This window comes from Rhipicephalus sanguineus, chromosome 2 (assembly GCF_013339695.2).
Source record: "Rhipicephalus sanguineus isolate Rsan-2018 chromosome 2, BIME_Rsan_1.4, whole genome shotgun sequence".
In the NCBI taxonomy this organism is placed as follows: Eukaryota; Metazoa; Arthropoda; class Arachnida; order Ixodida; family Ixodidae; genus Rhipicephalus; species Rhipicephalus sanguineus.
Window position 1 is genome coordinate 9,143,603 of NC_051177.1, and position 12,610 is coordinate 9,156,212.

Consider the following 12,610-nt stretch of genomic DNA (forward strand, 5'->3'; position numbering starts at 1 on the left):
GCCCAAAATATTCTTGGTCTGGCATCGAACACAGCTGGAGCTTTTCCATAACGATGCTGGTGCCCTCTACTCGCTCCATCCCAGCGATGCGCTTTTTGTCACTTTATTTGGCCTAACCACAGTCTGTGCCGCCCCGTGAGCCTCTTCGATTATTCGCTCGGGCTGCCAGACGGCAGCCAGCGGGCTGCCCGACAGCCTGCCAGACGTTCGTTTTTCTCGGACAGCTCTCGGGCAGCGCCGAAGCTCCGCCCACCTGCCCGACGGCTGCCGTAAACGCGTTCGTTTTTCCCTCTCCGGCAGCCAGCGGGCTGCCCGCGGACTCGCTCTCCTGCCGGAACGATTTTGCGCTGGCAGCACGCTGGCAGCAAGCAGACGACGCGCTCTTCTGCGTGTTTTTTTTTTTTTTTTCGTCGCGTCGTCTGCTCGCGAATTCTTTGTGCAGAAGTTCGCCGCTCCGTTTGACGAGTCTTTTTCGGGTCGCTGCTTTCACGGTGGTTGAACGTGCATTTCATTTGTAGCCTGCGTCTGTCCTAACGCCACGAAATATTATTTTAAGCGAGGTGCAGACAGAAGTGCGCCCTCTCTAGAAGAACGGATGCGTTGGGCTGCACGGTGGTAATCTCGTGTATGTGATCAAAGGTAAGACGTTTCAGTGTCATGCGAATAATCTTCGTGTTGTTTACGTTTAATTCGTGTCCTCGGGCAGCGCCGAAGTTTCTTTCGGTTTTAGTAGCTCCCCTCCGATTCTGATGGTCGCGATATGCGAATGTGATAGCCGTCAAGGGCCCCGATGACGTCTGGAAGGCCGGCTTCTACCCCTTGGCGTTGATACAGCGCACAAAATGCACGCTTGCTTCGTGCGATGTCGTTGCTGTCCGGCCACTTGATCTCTCTCGCACTGATAGCATTTAGGAAGTCAAGAACACGCCGAATTTGCCGTGCACGCTCGACCCACTCACGTCGAATTTGTCCGCAACTACATACATTGTAGTTTACGTGCCGATCGAGATAGCTTAGCCTGATCAGCACGGTCTTCTCAGCTGACAGCTTCGTTCTTCCGACTCTAGCCCTGCGGATAAAATGCGGACCTCTCAAATTCTTTTACAAGAGCCGCAGCTGTGCTTCTGGACAGTCGAAACATTTTTCTGAACTCCAGGTCCACATACGCTGGCACAACCATCTCGATGTATAACGGAATACGGTGCCGATCCTACCTCATTCGCCGGGCCAACAACAGGCTGATGGTGCGATGCTCCACGTCACCGCTTTCCTCTTCAATCGCATCGTAAGCGTGTAGCAGTTCTGCGATTGCTTGTAGCAGCACAACGAACTCGTCTGCCGAAGCCGCTGTGTCTACAGGGCGAAGATGTAGCAGACGACACAGAGCTCGCTGCGCTAGCGTGACGATGATGATGATGCTGTGGCGGCAGCCCTCGGGCTGCCCGACGCTTGCCCGAAAATTTTGACCATCGTCACTGTGACGCATAATGACGTCATTTCCTGTCAGAAAGGAGTCCTCGGGCTGCCGTCTGGCTGCCCGAACAGGGAAAATCGACGTGTCTCTCTTGTTGAAAGTTTAGTATGCCGTCGATAGTCTATCTTATTTATAGGGAACTGGCGATAACAAGTAGAAAAGTGATTTTTTTCCGTTCGTGAGTCGTTCCGTGTACCGTACGTATGTAGCCACTGCGGCCAAGCGGCAACAGCTATCGGCACTGCGTGCTGTAAACGGCGTCTTCACGCAAATGAAGATTCGGCCAAGGATTGTTTGATATTTTGTAAAGAAAGTAGATGCCTCTTAATCGCGCTGCGCAACGTTCTTCGGTATGTGCATCGTAAAGCTAAGCTTAAATGCTCACATAGAGTACGTCTGCCACTATGTGGGGCAGCTGCTGCTCGCGCGCGCCCTAGCGCTCGTTGCGCATCTTGATTGCGAAACCGACGTAACGCGGTGGCAAGCCAGCGCACGTAGAAACTGAGCCGCGCAGTCAGCCACAAATAAAGAACAAGTGCTCTCACGTACGCGACCTAAAGGCCGTTGGAACAACCAATGTTGTCGTCAATCGACAATAAAAGTCAAAGAAGTCGCCAAAAAAACCTTGCAAATCCTTCCAACTGATTCCCTCGCGAAAACTACGCTTGCGTGCGTGCTCAGCGCAGTCACCGTTTGTTCGCAAATCGCACATTGATGAACATTGAGCGGCGCTGCTGCGGGGATCTCTCGCAGTTCACGAACTACCCAACTGCGCCGTGCGAAGTCCAAAGTGCAATGCAAAACTGTAAATTAATGGGAAACAAACCGGATGTAGTTGCATTAGTCTTGCTGAGCCCTAAAAAGACCTTCAGGCTTCATGCACCCAGTTTTAGGACCCCTGTCAGCGGCTGATCCAAGGGGCGGTGATTGTGGTGCAGGGGCCCCGGGTTCGGCCGTTCACCCCGACCCCCCCCCCCCAATTAAAAAAAAACTGTCACGTGGCCTGTTTGCGGGACGCCATATTTATTCCGCAACAGTGTAAGTAGCACGTGGGGATTCATACCCGCCAATCGCACCTTGACAGAATATTAAGGTGAAAAATTTGTGAAAGTGGGGTGTCGCTAAAGCCAACGTTTCGACAAGCGGAACTGTCTTCATCAAAGCTGCCTGGAAGGAGAGGATGGCTGGATTGATCACTGACCCCGCCGAATTCGTACCAATTCATTTTGTACCAGTTTATTTTTTAGAATACTTTTTGGTGAATATTTGAAAAACCGGGAGTAAGTGCTCATACCGAAGTGCTTGAAAGTGAAAGAAGAACGCCTCTAATAATTACTGAGCACGATGGAGCATCAGCCATAGCGATTTGTGGCAATTATTGAATGAACTATCTACGCAGGCAATTTCAAACAGTATGTTCTCATTTGCAACGAGTTTTCGCCGCCTTCTTTCTGGTTTTGTGGTTAGGATTTTTTTTCTTTTTGGAATGATCTTGTCACACCTGTCATTCGCAGAAACCATATGTTCCATTCTTGCCTTAAGTCACTGATGTTTCACTTCAACACACATACTGTGATTAAGAAACGACGCAACGAAAGGACACGCAACACTGACGATGAAGAAGACGCGAAGACAAGTGCCGGCTCGCTTCTTGAACCCTTACCAACTCGCCCAACTATCAGTGCTACATATATTGTGCTTTGCAGTGAAGCCAGAGGATGACACTCTTTCGTGCTAAGAACTTGATTAATGGCTGCTGTCTGGATGTTGGCCTTGTCTCCTTGTTTAGATTGCAGCAGCATTTCCTGTATGCACACTAATAAGAATACTCACAGAAAATTTAGACATGTCCTGCTCCGATAGTGATCCTAAATTCCGTTTTGTCTGCTCCAAACCTGCTCCAAAACATAGTTCCTCCTGCTCCAAAACAGACTTTTTCCTGCTCCAAAAGTTGCTCCAAATCCTAAACTGGCTGGATCACCACTGCATTAGTAAAAGGACCGAGGCAGTTGCGCGGCCTTGGCACTTCTATCTTCTTGCTCTAAAATATTGCAACTTTGACCAGCAACATTAATGCTTGCCTAAAAGCCCTAAATTATTGCGGCGCAGTACTAGTACTTCGTTTACGGTGCTTCAAAGCAAGTTATTTACAAATAGATAATTTTATTGAAATGTGCTGGTGTTCTCTTTTACCGTGTGCTGGAGCCTTCCGTAGTGGTTATAACTCATCTAAGTGCAATATTTACAATATTTAGCATCGATGCTCTACTTCGTTACACATACACCCAGACTAACCATATCTATCCATTTTTGTGTGTCTGGGCATTCTGTTGGTTTAACCACTGTGGAGCATGTTGGTTTAACCACTGTGGTCGTCTGAATAAGGAGGTGCCATTGGAGCATCTAGTGCAGGTTGCAATACAAACACTGAGCAAGACTGTGGCAATCGTGTTATTTTAGTCTGTGTTGTGTCCTGTGCTAGATTCTGAAGCATTAATAGGTCATGCTCCCAAATGCAATGTTTGTGAACTGTTGCTGAAGACAGAATGACCCGCATTAGGATTGGCCAGTCCAACATTTTTGCATTTTTTACTTGATAATGGGATACAATGCCAATGGTCACATTTGCACATTTTTCTCCAGGGTCTTTCGGGCTATTGGATGAGAGATTAGCTGCTTTTTAAGCACTCCTCTCGCAGACGCACAGGAAAGTGCATGCCAGGTGGCCATGTAATATAATACACAGGAAAAGCTTTTGGGAATGCCATAGTGCACCATATTTCATCTAATGTCACTTCCTGTATCAAATATGTTTGTTTGCAACAGCCATTATTTAGACTGGCTGCATTTTCTTTATCAAGTAGCCATATTCTGAGATGTGTACTTCAGTATGCCAGCTATACTGCATTGAATTTGCTTTCAGACTGTGAGAAAATCATTTCCTAGGTGGCTTAATTGTCATATTTCACTGGACTCCCCCTTTTTCCCTAACCATTAAATAAGCTAAGCCACGAGAGTTTTGCATTGTGGCACTGCCTGGTGCTGTATGCGGGCGTATTGTTGATGCACTTTTATATCGCAACTGCATGACTCATGCTCAAGTGACAGGGTAAATTTGCATGTAGTGGGTGAGGTGCCAAATTTCAATGAATGCTACGTTCTGGTGTGGTAATAATTCGCTCTGTGAGACTTGATAACATTCCACAAGGCATGTGGCAAAATGGTCTGCAATGCACTTACTTTGCGGGCAACTGAACTTGTCCATTTGTTGATATACTAGTTGTAGGAACACCGACTCTATGCATAGGCATGTAACCATTGAAACACACAATGGTGTCCAAGTGTGCGCAAACATTCACTTCTCAATGCTAGTACTGAACACAGGCTTGAATAAATGGCACACAGTGCAGCAGCTCCTGGAAGTACATACAGACATACACAGAAAGCATATTTATTTACCAAAGTAATTCATGAAGCAAGAGTGCATATAGGACTACTATTCTGTTTGTATAACTTTATCTGCCTCCAAGAGATTCCTGTGACAATGGACAACATTCTGTTAGAATCACTATACTAACACATGGTTTAAAATTTCAGGCACACTGCATTTAGATAAAAAAAAATCAAACAAATCTTATTTATCTATCGCTCATTCAAAACAATTGTTTCTTTACAACACCTGTCTTACAGAGTGGTGCTACATGGAAACTGTACATGCAATTACGTAGTGGGTAGCAACTGCAGAGCAACTCTCTCAGATGAGTTGGTGCTCTGTACTCGTGCAGCAACTACCAACTTCACCTACCCTTGTACAGTAGGTGAAGTTTCATCTGTTTTTAGCTCACAAGTACTTGGGTTGCATTTTACCCATGAACTTCGAGAACGTTCAGTTTTACGTTTTTTAGACCTTAAGATATTCTGCAAAGGACACGCTTGCTGGGGCTACTACGCGAGGGCTAAGAAGGGATTGCTTCCCTTTGATTCAGCACATGTTAAGACAAATAAGAGAGCTACAGCTTTGATGTGCCTGAAATCTGCTCTAAAAAAATAGTGCCCACATCAAATGGTGCCCAATTTTGAGAACCACATATGCAGTCTTTCGGCTGCAGGGTTCCCCAACTCAGTCTTGACTGCTCTTCCTGAAACCCTCCGCTAAAAATTGAAACGTGGAACAGGATGCGCAACTGCGAAGGATCACCGGAAGACCCTTAGGCCAGAGGTTGTACAATACGTTCATATAGTTTCCCACTATATTAAGATGGGAAGTAGGCACGGTGTCACAATTTGTTTGTCTACTCCCAATAAGGTGGGAAAGCTGTGGCCATGCATTTGCAACACCAGTAAATGTGGATGCTGGAAGAACCACAAAACGCTGTTGGTCAGGTGTTCCACAGGAGTGGCGTATTGCATTCCCATGTCATGTGAGATGTTCTACGTTGGCGGAACTGGGCGCTTTGTCAATCACCATTTGGGGGAACACGCATAAAAATTGCAAAAGGTAGATTACAAGTACGCACATTTAGTTGCTCATGCCAGCAAAATGTGTGGCCCGGTTTAAAGGGACGATGGTTTGCGACAGGAGTGAAGGCAGCACTGCACGTATCAGTTTAGAAGCCTATCATATTAAGACATTTTATAAGTGCACTAGCCCCATCTCTTGCCCTCTTTAATGCTGCGTTTCATCTTCTGGATGCGGCTGTTACATCTTGGATCTCAAAGGAAAATAAAAATAATGTTTTTGTGTGTTAAACCTTGTATTGCATCCCTCTTTTTTTTTCCCATGCTTCACTCTGGCATATATAAGGTGTGTCATTCTGCCATCAAAGGGGCCCTGCGACACAAATTAAGCGTGTAGTTTTCATTGCTTCTTCTCGAACTATGGAATGCACTGATTTCGATCATTCTTTTCTCATTCACCTCAGTATTCAGCATTACACACACTATAGCGCTGCAGTTTATAGTTGAAAAGGCGTTCCAGGGCCCCGTTAATCCAGTTGTAGGTCAGCGCTAGTGTGTCCGTGTCGTCTCTAGTGCAGTGGTTCTCAGCCATGGATGATCGGGGAACCCCTTGCAGTGAGACAAAGGCTCAGAGTAATAAATTAACACATGCAGCTGAAACAGGTGGCTTTTATTTCTCCCTGGCAAAGCATGGTCAGAGTAATGTGCCACGCCGATTCGATATCAACAGCTTGTTAACAAGCTGTGCTGTCTGCAGCCACCTTCAACCTCTTTTTTAACAATGTTTGTTCTTCAAATATTGAAAGCTAGAGAAAGTGTGCTCGCGCACATAGGCCGAAGACAACTGCAACAGAAGCTTTGAAGCCATCTGATAGAGAAGTGGAAATATAGGTTAGCTTTGCCGCAGTGCAGAAGTTTTACGCGGCGAAGCATACCACAAATTAAAAGGGGCCGCTGTCGCAGGGAATAGTCAGCCTCCAAAAAGTTTTTTTTGGTGAGTGTCGCGGACCCGTTGGGGTCCGTGGACATCCAGTTCAGAACCACTGCCCTAGTGGGTGTGTTCGCGCGGTTACTCGTCAACAATGAACCAGCCTGCCCAAAAGGAAGTATTGACGATATCTCGTTCTGTCTTGGCGATCTGAACATTGCGCGCGTTCTTGCTGCTAAATGAAAGAGAAAACGATGAAAACAAGAATCTACACGGTGATCAAGGCACAGAGCAGTTTGCTTTTAATGACGGGGGTTCAACAAAACAGCGCACAATGCATTCGCACTGGCTTTCCAGGCGAAATTAACCGACCAAGCACAAATGATTGGAAGCAGCGACGCAATAACCCGTCTGCGGCTACAGCCTGTTGCCACACTACAGCCTGCTGAACGGCAAGGAAACGATTGCGGATCGTGTTTGCCGCAGAACACTCTAACATAATTTACTTACATAATTGGCATGTATGTACAGTACGTACTCGTCCGTAAACAACTGGAAGCTGCCGATGCAGTCGCTTGCCGTTTGCAGTCTTTTACACGTTGCGAAAAGAAGCCTCAATACAGGGCATAACGACACCGGCTGGTTATCTCATAGCAATGAGAGTTCACAAAACAAGAAGCACACATCGCGTTCATACCGGCTTTGCCATCGAAATGACCGCATGCTCGTGTGCATGGCAGATGGACGCGTAACAAATGGCAAACACCTCCTCACACGCAACAACATCGAATGATGACGGGCCCGACAGCGACCGAGCTCTTTTCCGACGTTCGTATGTTCCACGGAGAAAGGAATGTTGATATCCGAGGCTTTCTCTTCCACACAACACGGGACAACACGTATACCGCGTGCTTTCGGTTTTCGCCCTGACTTGTCTCGCCTTCAAACACGCTTCAGATGGAAAAACAAAAACAGAAAAAAAAGCTGCCGTGACGTGTTAGTGACGTCAACGCAAAAGTCACGTGACCAGAAGAGGCACTTTAGGGACTAAAACGGCTAGGGACGTTCGCGCATTTTGGTGCCTAGGCCGCGCGCGGTCGTCAGAAAAAGCACCTAGCTTCTCGCGCTCGTAATAGTTCACGCCGTGACCGCGCCGCGGCGCTGTAGTCGCCGGCTGGAGTTGGTCGGGATTGTAAAAGCGCCGCGGGCGAGCGTCTCTTTTCTCATAGAGTTTCCTACAATACTTACTAGAGGGAACTCTGGCGCTAGTGTCTACCATGTGTCTACGTTCTACTACAGGGACCGTAGTTCTACACAAGTTTATTGTGTGGTCCACAAAATAACACTGTATTTTATTTTGTCGTCTAGTCCACAGAATAAAGTTGGAGTTTATCCTGTGGTCTGGACCACAGAATAGGCACTGCGCTTGGTCATATTACAGTACGACAGTACTACTACCAACGCCTCCTCAAGTTGTGCTACATACAGTCAATACGGTGGTGTTCTCTGACTCTGGCTTGGGAACGAAAGGTGTGCGTACTACTCGACAGATATGTGTGCGAGCTGCTCTTCATGGTGCTCTGGAAGGACGTCCCGGTTCGTGGCAAACGGGCATACCAACGCTTTCGTTGCAGATGACTAGCGGAAAAAATTGTGCTCAACAGGAGTAAGCGATGGGAACGTATCTGGTCAAGGTAATGCAAACATGCGCGACGTGCTCCTTCCTGCTGACCGTTTCCATTTTTGCAGGGAAGCTTCGTAGTATGCATTGCTGCTGCGTTGACTCATTACTACGGCCACTTGGAGACGGCAGGAGTGGCACTCATGTACGTCGGCATGGTGTCGCTCGGCGTGGTCCTAGGCTGCCGAAGTGTGCTTTGTGCCGACGACCAGTATCCCGTTGTGTTAAGAGAACACGAGGGAAACCATTTGTTGAAGCAGGTGCTACAGGTGATGCATGAAAATGCTTTTGAGTGAGAACAGACCTCTCATCACTGGTGCTTCGATCTGCACGCAGGAAAAAATGAAGGAATACAGCCGCAGTGCGGATGGCTCCGAGAAGAGCAAGCACGTCGTCTTCTCTCGTACCGTGGACGCGAGGATAAACGACATGCTCGATCTCGTCTTCAGAGATTTCATACTTCCCTGGTACAGGCACCTGGTGCCTGACCACCGTTGCTTCTGCATGCTTCTCAGGTGATAATTCCCCTGCCACATAATTTATTGCTTAGAGCAAAATGGAGCATCTTTGAAGGCGTTTTAAATGCGAAGCATTTCTTAGCGAACCAAAGGCACTTTCTATCTGTCTGGCCGCCTCTGTGCCGGTTGCCTCCTTCCTTAATATATACCAAGATTAGCACAGAAGTGAGTGCGTGATGAACACGATTCACATGTCTGTCTCATATTTCATGAAACCCTTTACATAGCCGCATAGCATGGCCCCCCTTACAAAAATGGGTTTAGACAGTCTATAGACTGTCTACATACATTTTTGTACGGGCCGTGGGCGATGAGTAGTCTATACAAACCCAAAAACTGCGAGAATAGACTTTGGAAAGCAATAGCGGTGTGTGTTGCAAAAAATCCAGTGTCCATGAAAGCAAAGAATAAAAATGTTGGCTCAAGCCAGAATCAAAGCTAGGCATGGCATTCCACCCTTAGCCCCAAGAACGAACACTGGCGGCGCGGCAGTCACGGTAACGTGACGTGACGGCAAGGACTCGCTTGCTCCACAGCCAAGGATCGCCTTTTTCTGTGCCCGCTGCGTACCCGCTTTTTTGCAATATGGTGGTGATTACTGCTCATTCTTGCAATGCAAATCTCCCAAGGTAGAAGGTGGAAGTTTACACTACTAGCAAAAGTTAAGTACGCTGTAGAAAGTTTGGATAATATAGCTTATAATGGGCGAATTCCCGTCCGAACGGAAGATTCACTGTGAAAATGGTGATGCAGGACAGCAAGACATTCGTTTTCACTGTGTACTCCAAGACATCGGTGCTATAAAAAATTACGCTAATGGTTTAACTTCATTACAACTTGGCGCAGACTCCACGGTTAGAACATGCGCCCGAAGAATTACAAATGAAATTAGGACGCTTTCAATTCACTAACTACATTGTGGTTTATCGTACAAGCTATGTCTGCCTTTGCAGATTATCTGGGTGATTTGACAGAATAGCACTTCCTGCTACAGGAGCCCTTAGATGAATCTGTCTATCATAAAGAATCACTTAATACATCCGGAACATTAAACAAAATAATACTGCCACACACACAATGGTTTCAGAAATGCTTAGATGTTAGTATACTTGGTTTATGTAAACATTTCTTCTCAACACTCGTCTGGGATTATGTAGCCGTATACCCCGATTTGCATGAACTGCCAGTCCGATCAACCGCCTGGTCACAAGCAGTAATGTTAAATTCACATGGGAGCACTGTTGACAGCAATCGTCTGCAAAACAAATGCCTGAAAGTCGAAATGAGCGTTCTGAACTGTTTTGATGGCGCTCTTAGCGGCATGACCCATGTATTAAACGTCCTTCGCCTCCATGAGTCAACGAATGGTCTGGCACTTCATGTCCGCATAAAGGTTGATGTTGCTTAGGGGTGAATCAAATACAAGGAAAATTAATTTATGAGCTGGCTATCTAAACTACCATTTATACAAGTGTAACAGCGCCGTTGCTGCGATGCTGCATGAAGACACAATCTGACAGCAATAAGAAGTTTCTACAATTAACCTCAACTTGTTTTTGTAGTGAAATCAAGCCCCAAAATTATTGCGAGGAAAACGTGAAAGTAAACAACATGATGACAGTGAGTACACAAGAAAAACAAACACAGCAACTGCAGCAGTATTCTCAGGCGGGCGCTTTCGAGATATTTTGTGAAACTCGGTACTGCATGCGTTTTTGTAATCGTGCACAGGGCTTGGCACATCGGCAAAAATGCTGTCCGCAGATCGCGGATGCGTCCGATGCAAATAACACTTGTGAAGGCAAAGCCATCATATTTTTAAAGGAATCGCCCGTGAACAATGCAACCTAATAATGTGAATAAGGTGTCTTGTGTGCCAAGACCATGACATGATTGTGAGGCACATTGCTCATTAATTTTAACCGCCTCGAATTCTTTAACGTGCTCTTGTATCTAAGCAGAGGGATGTTGCTTTTCACACCCACCGGAATGCGGCTGCTGTGGTCGGAATCATGCTCGACGTTAGCAGTGCGACACAACAAACCTGATCACCCCTTTCAAAGTGTGCACGACGGAGCGTGGGCACTGTTGGCGACTGTAAAGAAAAAATGTATAGCTTTTTGTCGTTTTACTAGGAACATTATCGATGCTGTTTTCGTCATTCTTCTGAAGCTTGACACAGGCAAAAAGCAAGCGCAAACAGCCGAACAGCGTATTTGAAGTAAGCGCATGATATGCCAATGCGTCATGGCGGCCGTCGAAGAGCCCGTGCCGTGCCGTCATCCAAGCCTCCCGCCAAGCGGCGCCACCCAAACTTCTCGGGGCTGATAGAGCTATGCCAGCGCCTCAAACTGCTTAGGAGAAAGATAAGCATCACGTCGGGCCAATAGTGGTTGCAGTGTTGGCCTGTATAACAAACATTCAAGGGGTCATGAACCACTTTTCCAACTAATGCTCTAATGACCTCACTATCGGAGTTTACTGCCTCTCGAATCGATTGCCGCAAAAATTTCTCGCATCCGTCAAGAATGAGCGGAGTTACGGGGGCATGGCGCACGCTCCCAGCGCTTTCTCTCTTTTCTCGTGCCGACGAGCACACTGGAAGCTAGACAGGGAGGGATGGCATGGGGGGAAGAAGTTACGTCAGCGCGCGTCATGAAACGCGATCGCTCTCCCACTGTGATTCGCGTGCGCGAGTGCGGCTACCGTGTACTGAGGAGTGCGGCGCCGGCAAGTGGCGGCACCCCGTGGCAAGAAGCGCATCTGATCCGAACGCCGCTCTCGATTGATGTCATCTATCGGCCACTAAGCATGCTATGTCTCTTGCGACGTAAACAGGCAGATCCGCGACGTCAACGGGCAGACGCCCCTCCCTCCGACGAGAGTGAGAACCGGCCTCTGTTTGAAAAGAGGGCGCCTGAAGAAACGGCAACTACGCGCTCCGCTTGTGGCCTTTACGCGGCGCGCACGATTGTAATATTTGGCAGAGCAGTTCATAGCTGTGTCAGCTTTCCCCAGAATGTGTTTTTTCAACAAGCCCAAGGGGTGCTTCATGACCCCTTTCACTCCGCAAGCTATAGTCAAGCATTGCTCGAATCTGCCTGTTACTTATGATATGTACATCATGGATAAAACTGAAATCTCATTAACTTGAGTGCCGACCATGACCACTCTTGGCAGGCTAGTGTAGTTGACGTGCTCGGCAAGCTCATGATATGCACACCAGTACTCCACCTCGTTATGCTTGACTCAAAGCTAGAAATCTGAATAATCCATAGGCTGCTACTCACCGACTGCTTCGCACTAAATAGATTCCCACAACGCCTGGGATCTGCCAGATTTTCTGTGAGTAGGATTTTCAGCTCTGGTGTGAGATTTTCATTGCTGCAGGCATTTACAGCGGAACCTCATTCATTTTTCGGAAAAAAAAACGCGGGAAGAAACATTATTTGGGAAAACATACTGTCTGATTTCACTGAAACAGTGCAGTTTCGCTTGATAACGACATCACCAGTGTTAACGAGGACGTTTTACTTTACGTTGTATTTGAG

At 47.1% G+C, this 12,610-nt stretch overlaps 1 protein-coding gene across 1 annotated transcript in view; it reads left to right on the forward strand.

The window, feature by feature from the left end:
* Positions 1-8,282: 8,282 nt before the first annotated feature.
* The window catches only part of LOC119382383 (sorting nexin-25), a gene marked incomplete at its 3' end in the record, with an annotated part of 51,066 nt that continues 46,738 nt past the window's right edge, over positions 8,283-12,610 (forward strand). The window contains 3 exon segments of the mRNA XM_037650076.2: positions 8,283-8,554; positions 8,610-8,810; positions 8,878-9,056. Coding sequence (XP_037506004.1) covers positions 8,534-8,554; positions 8,610-8,810; positions 8,878-9,056 — 401 coding nt within the window.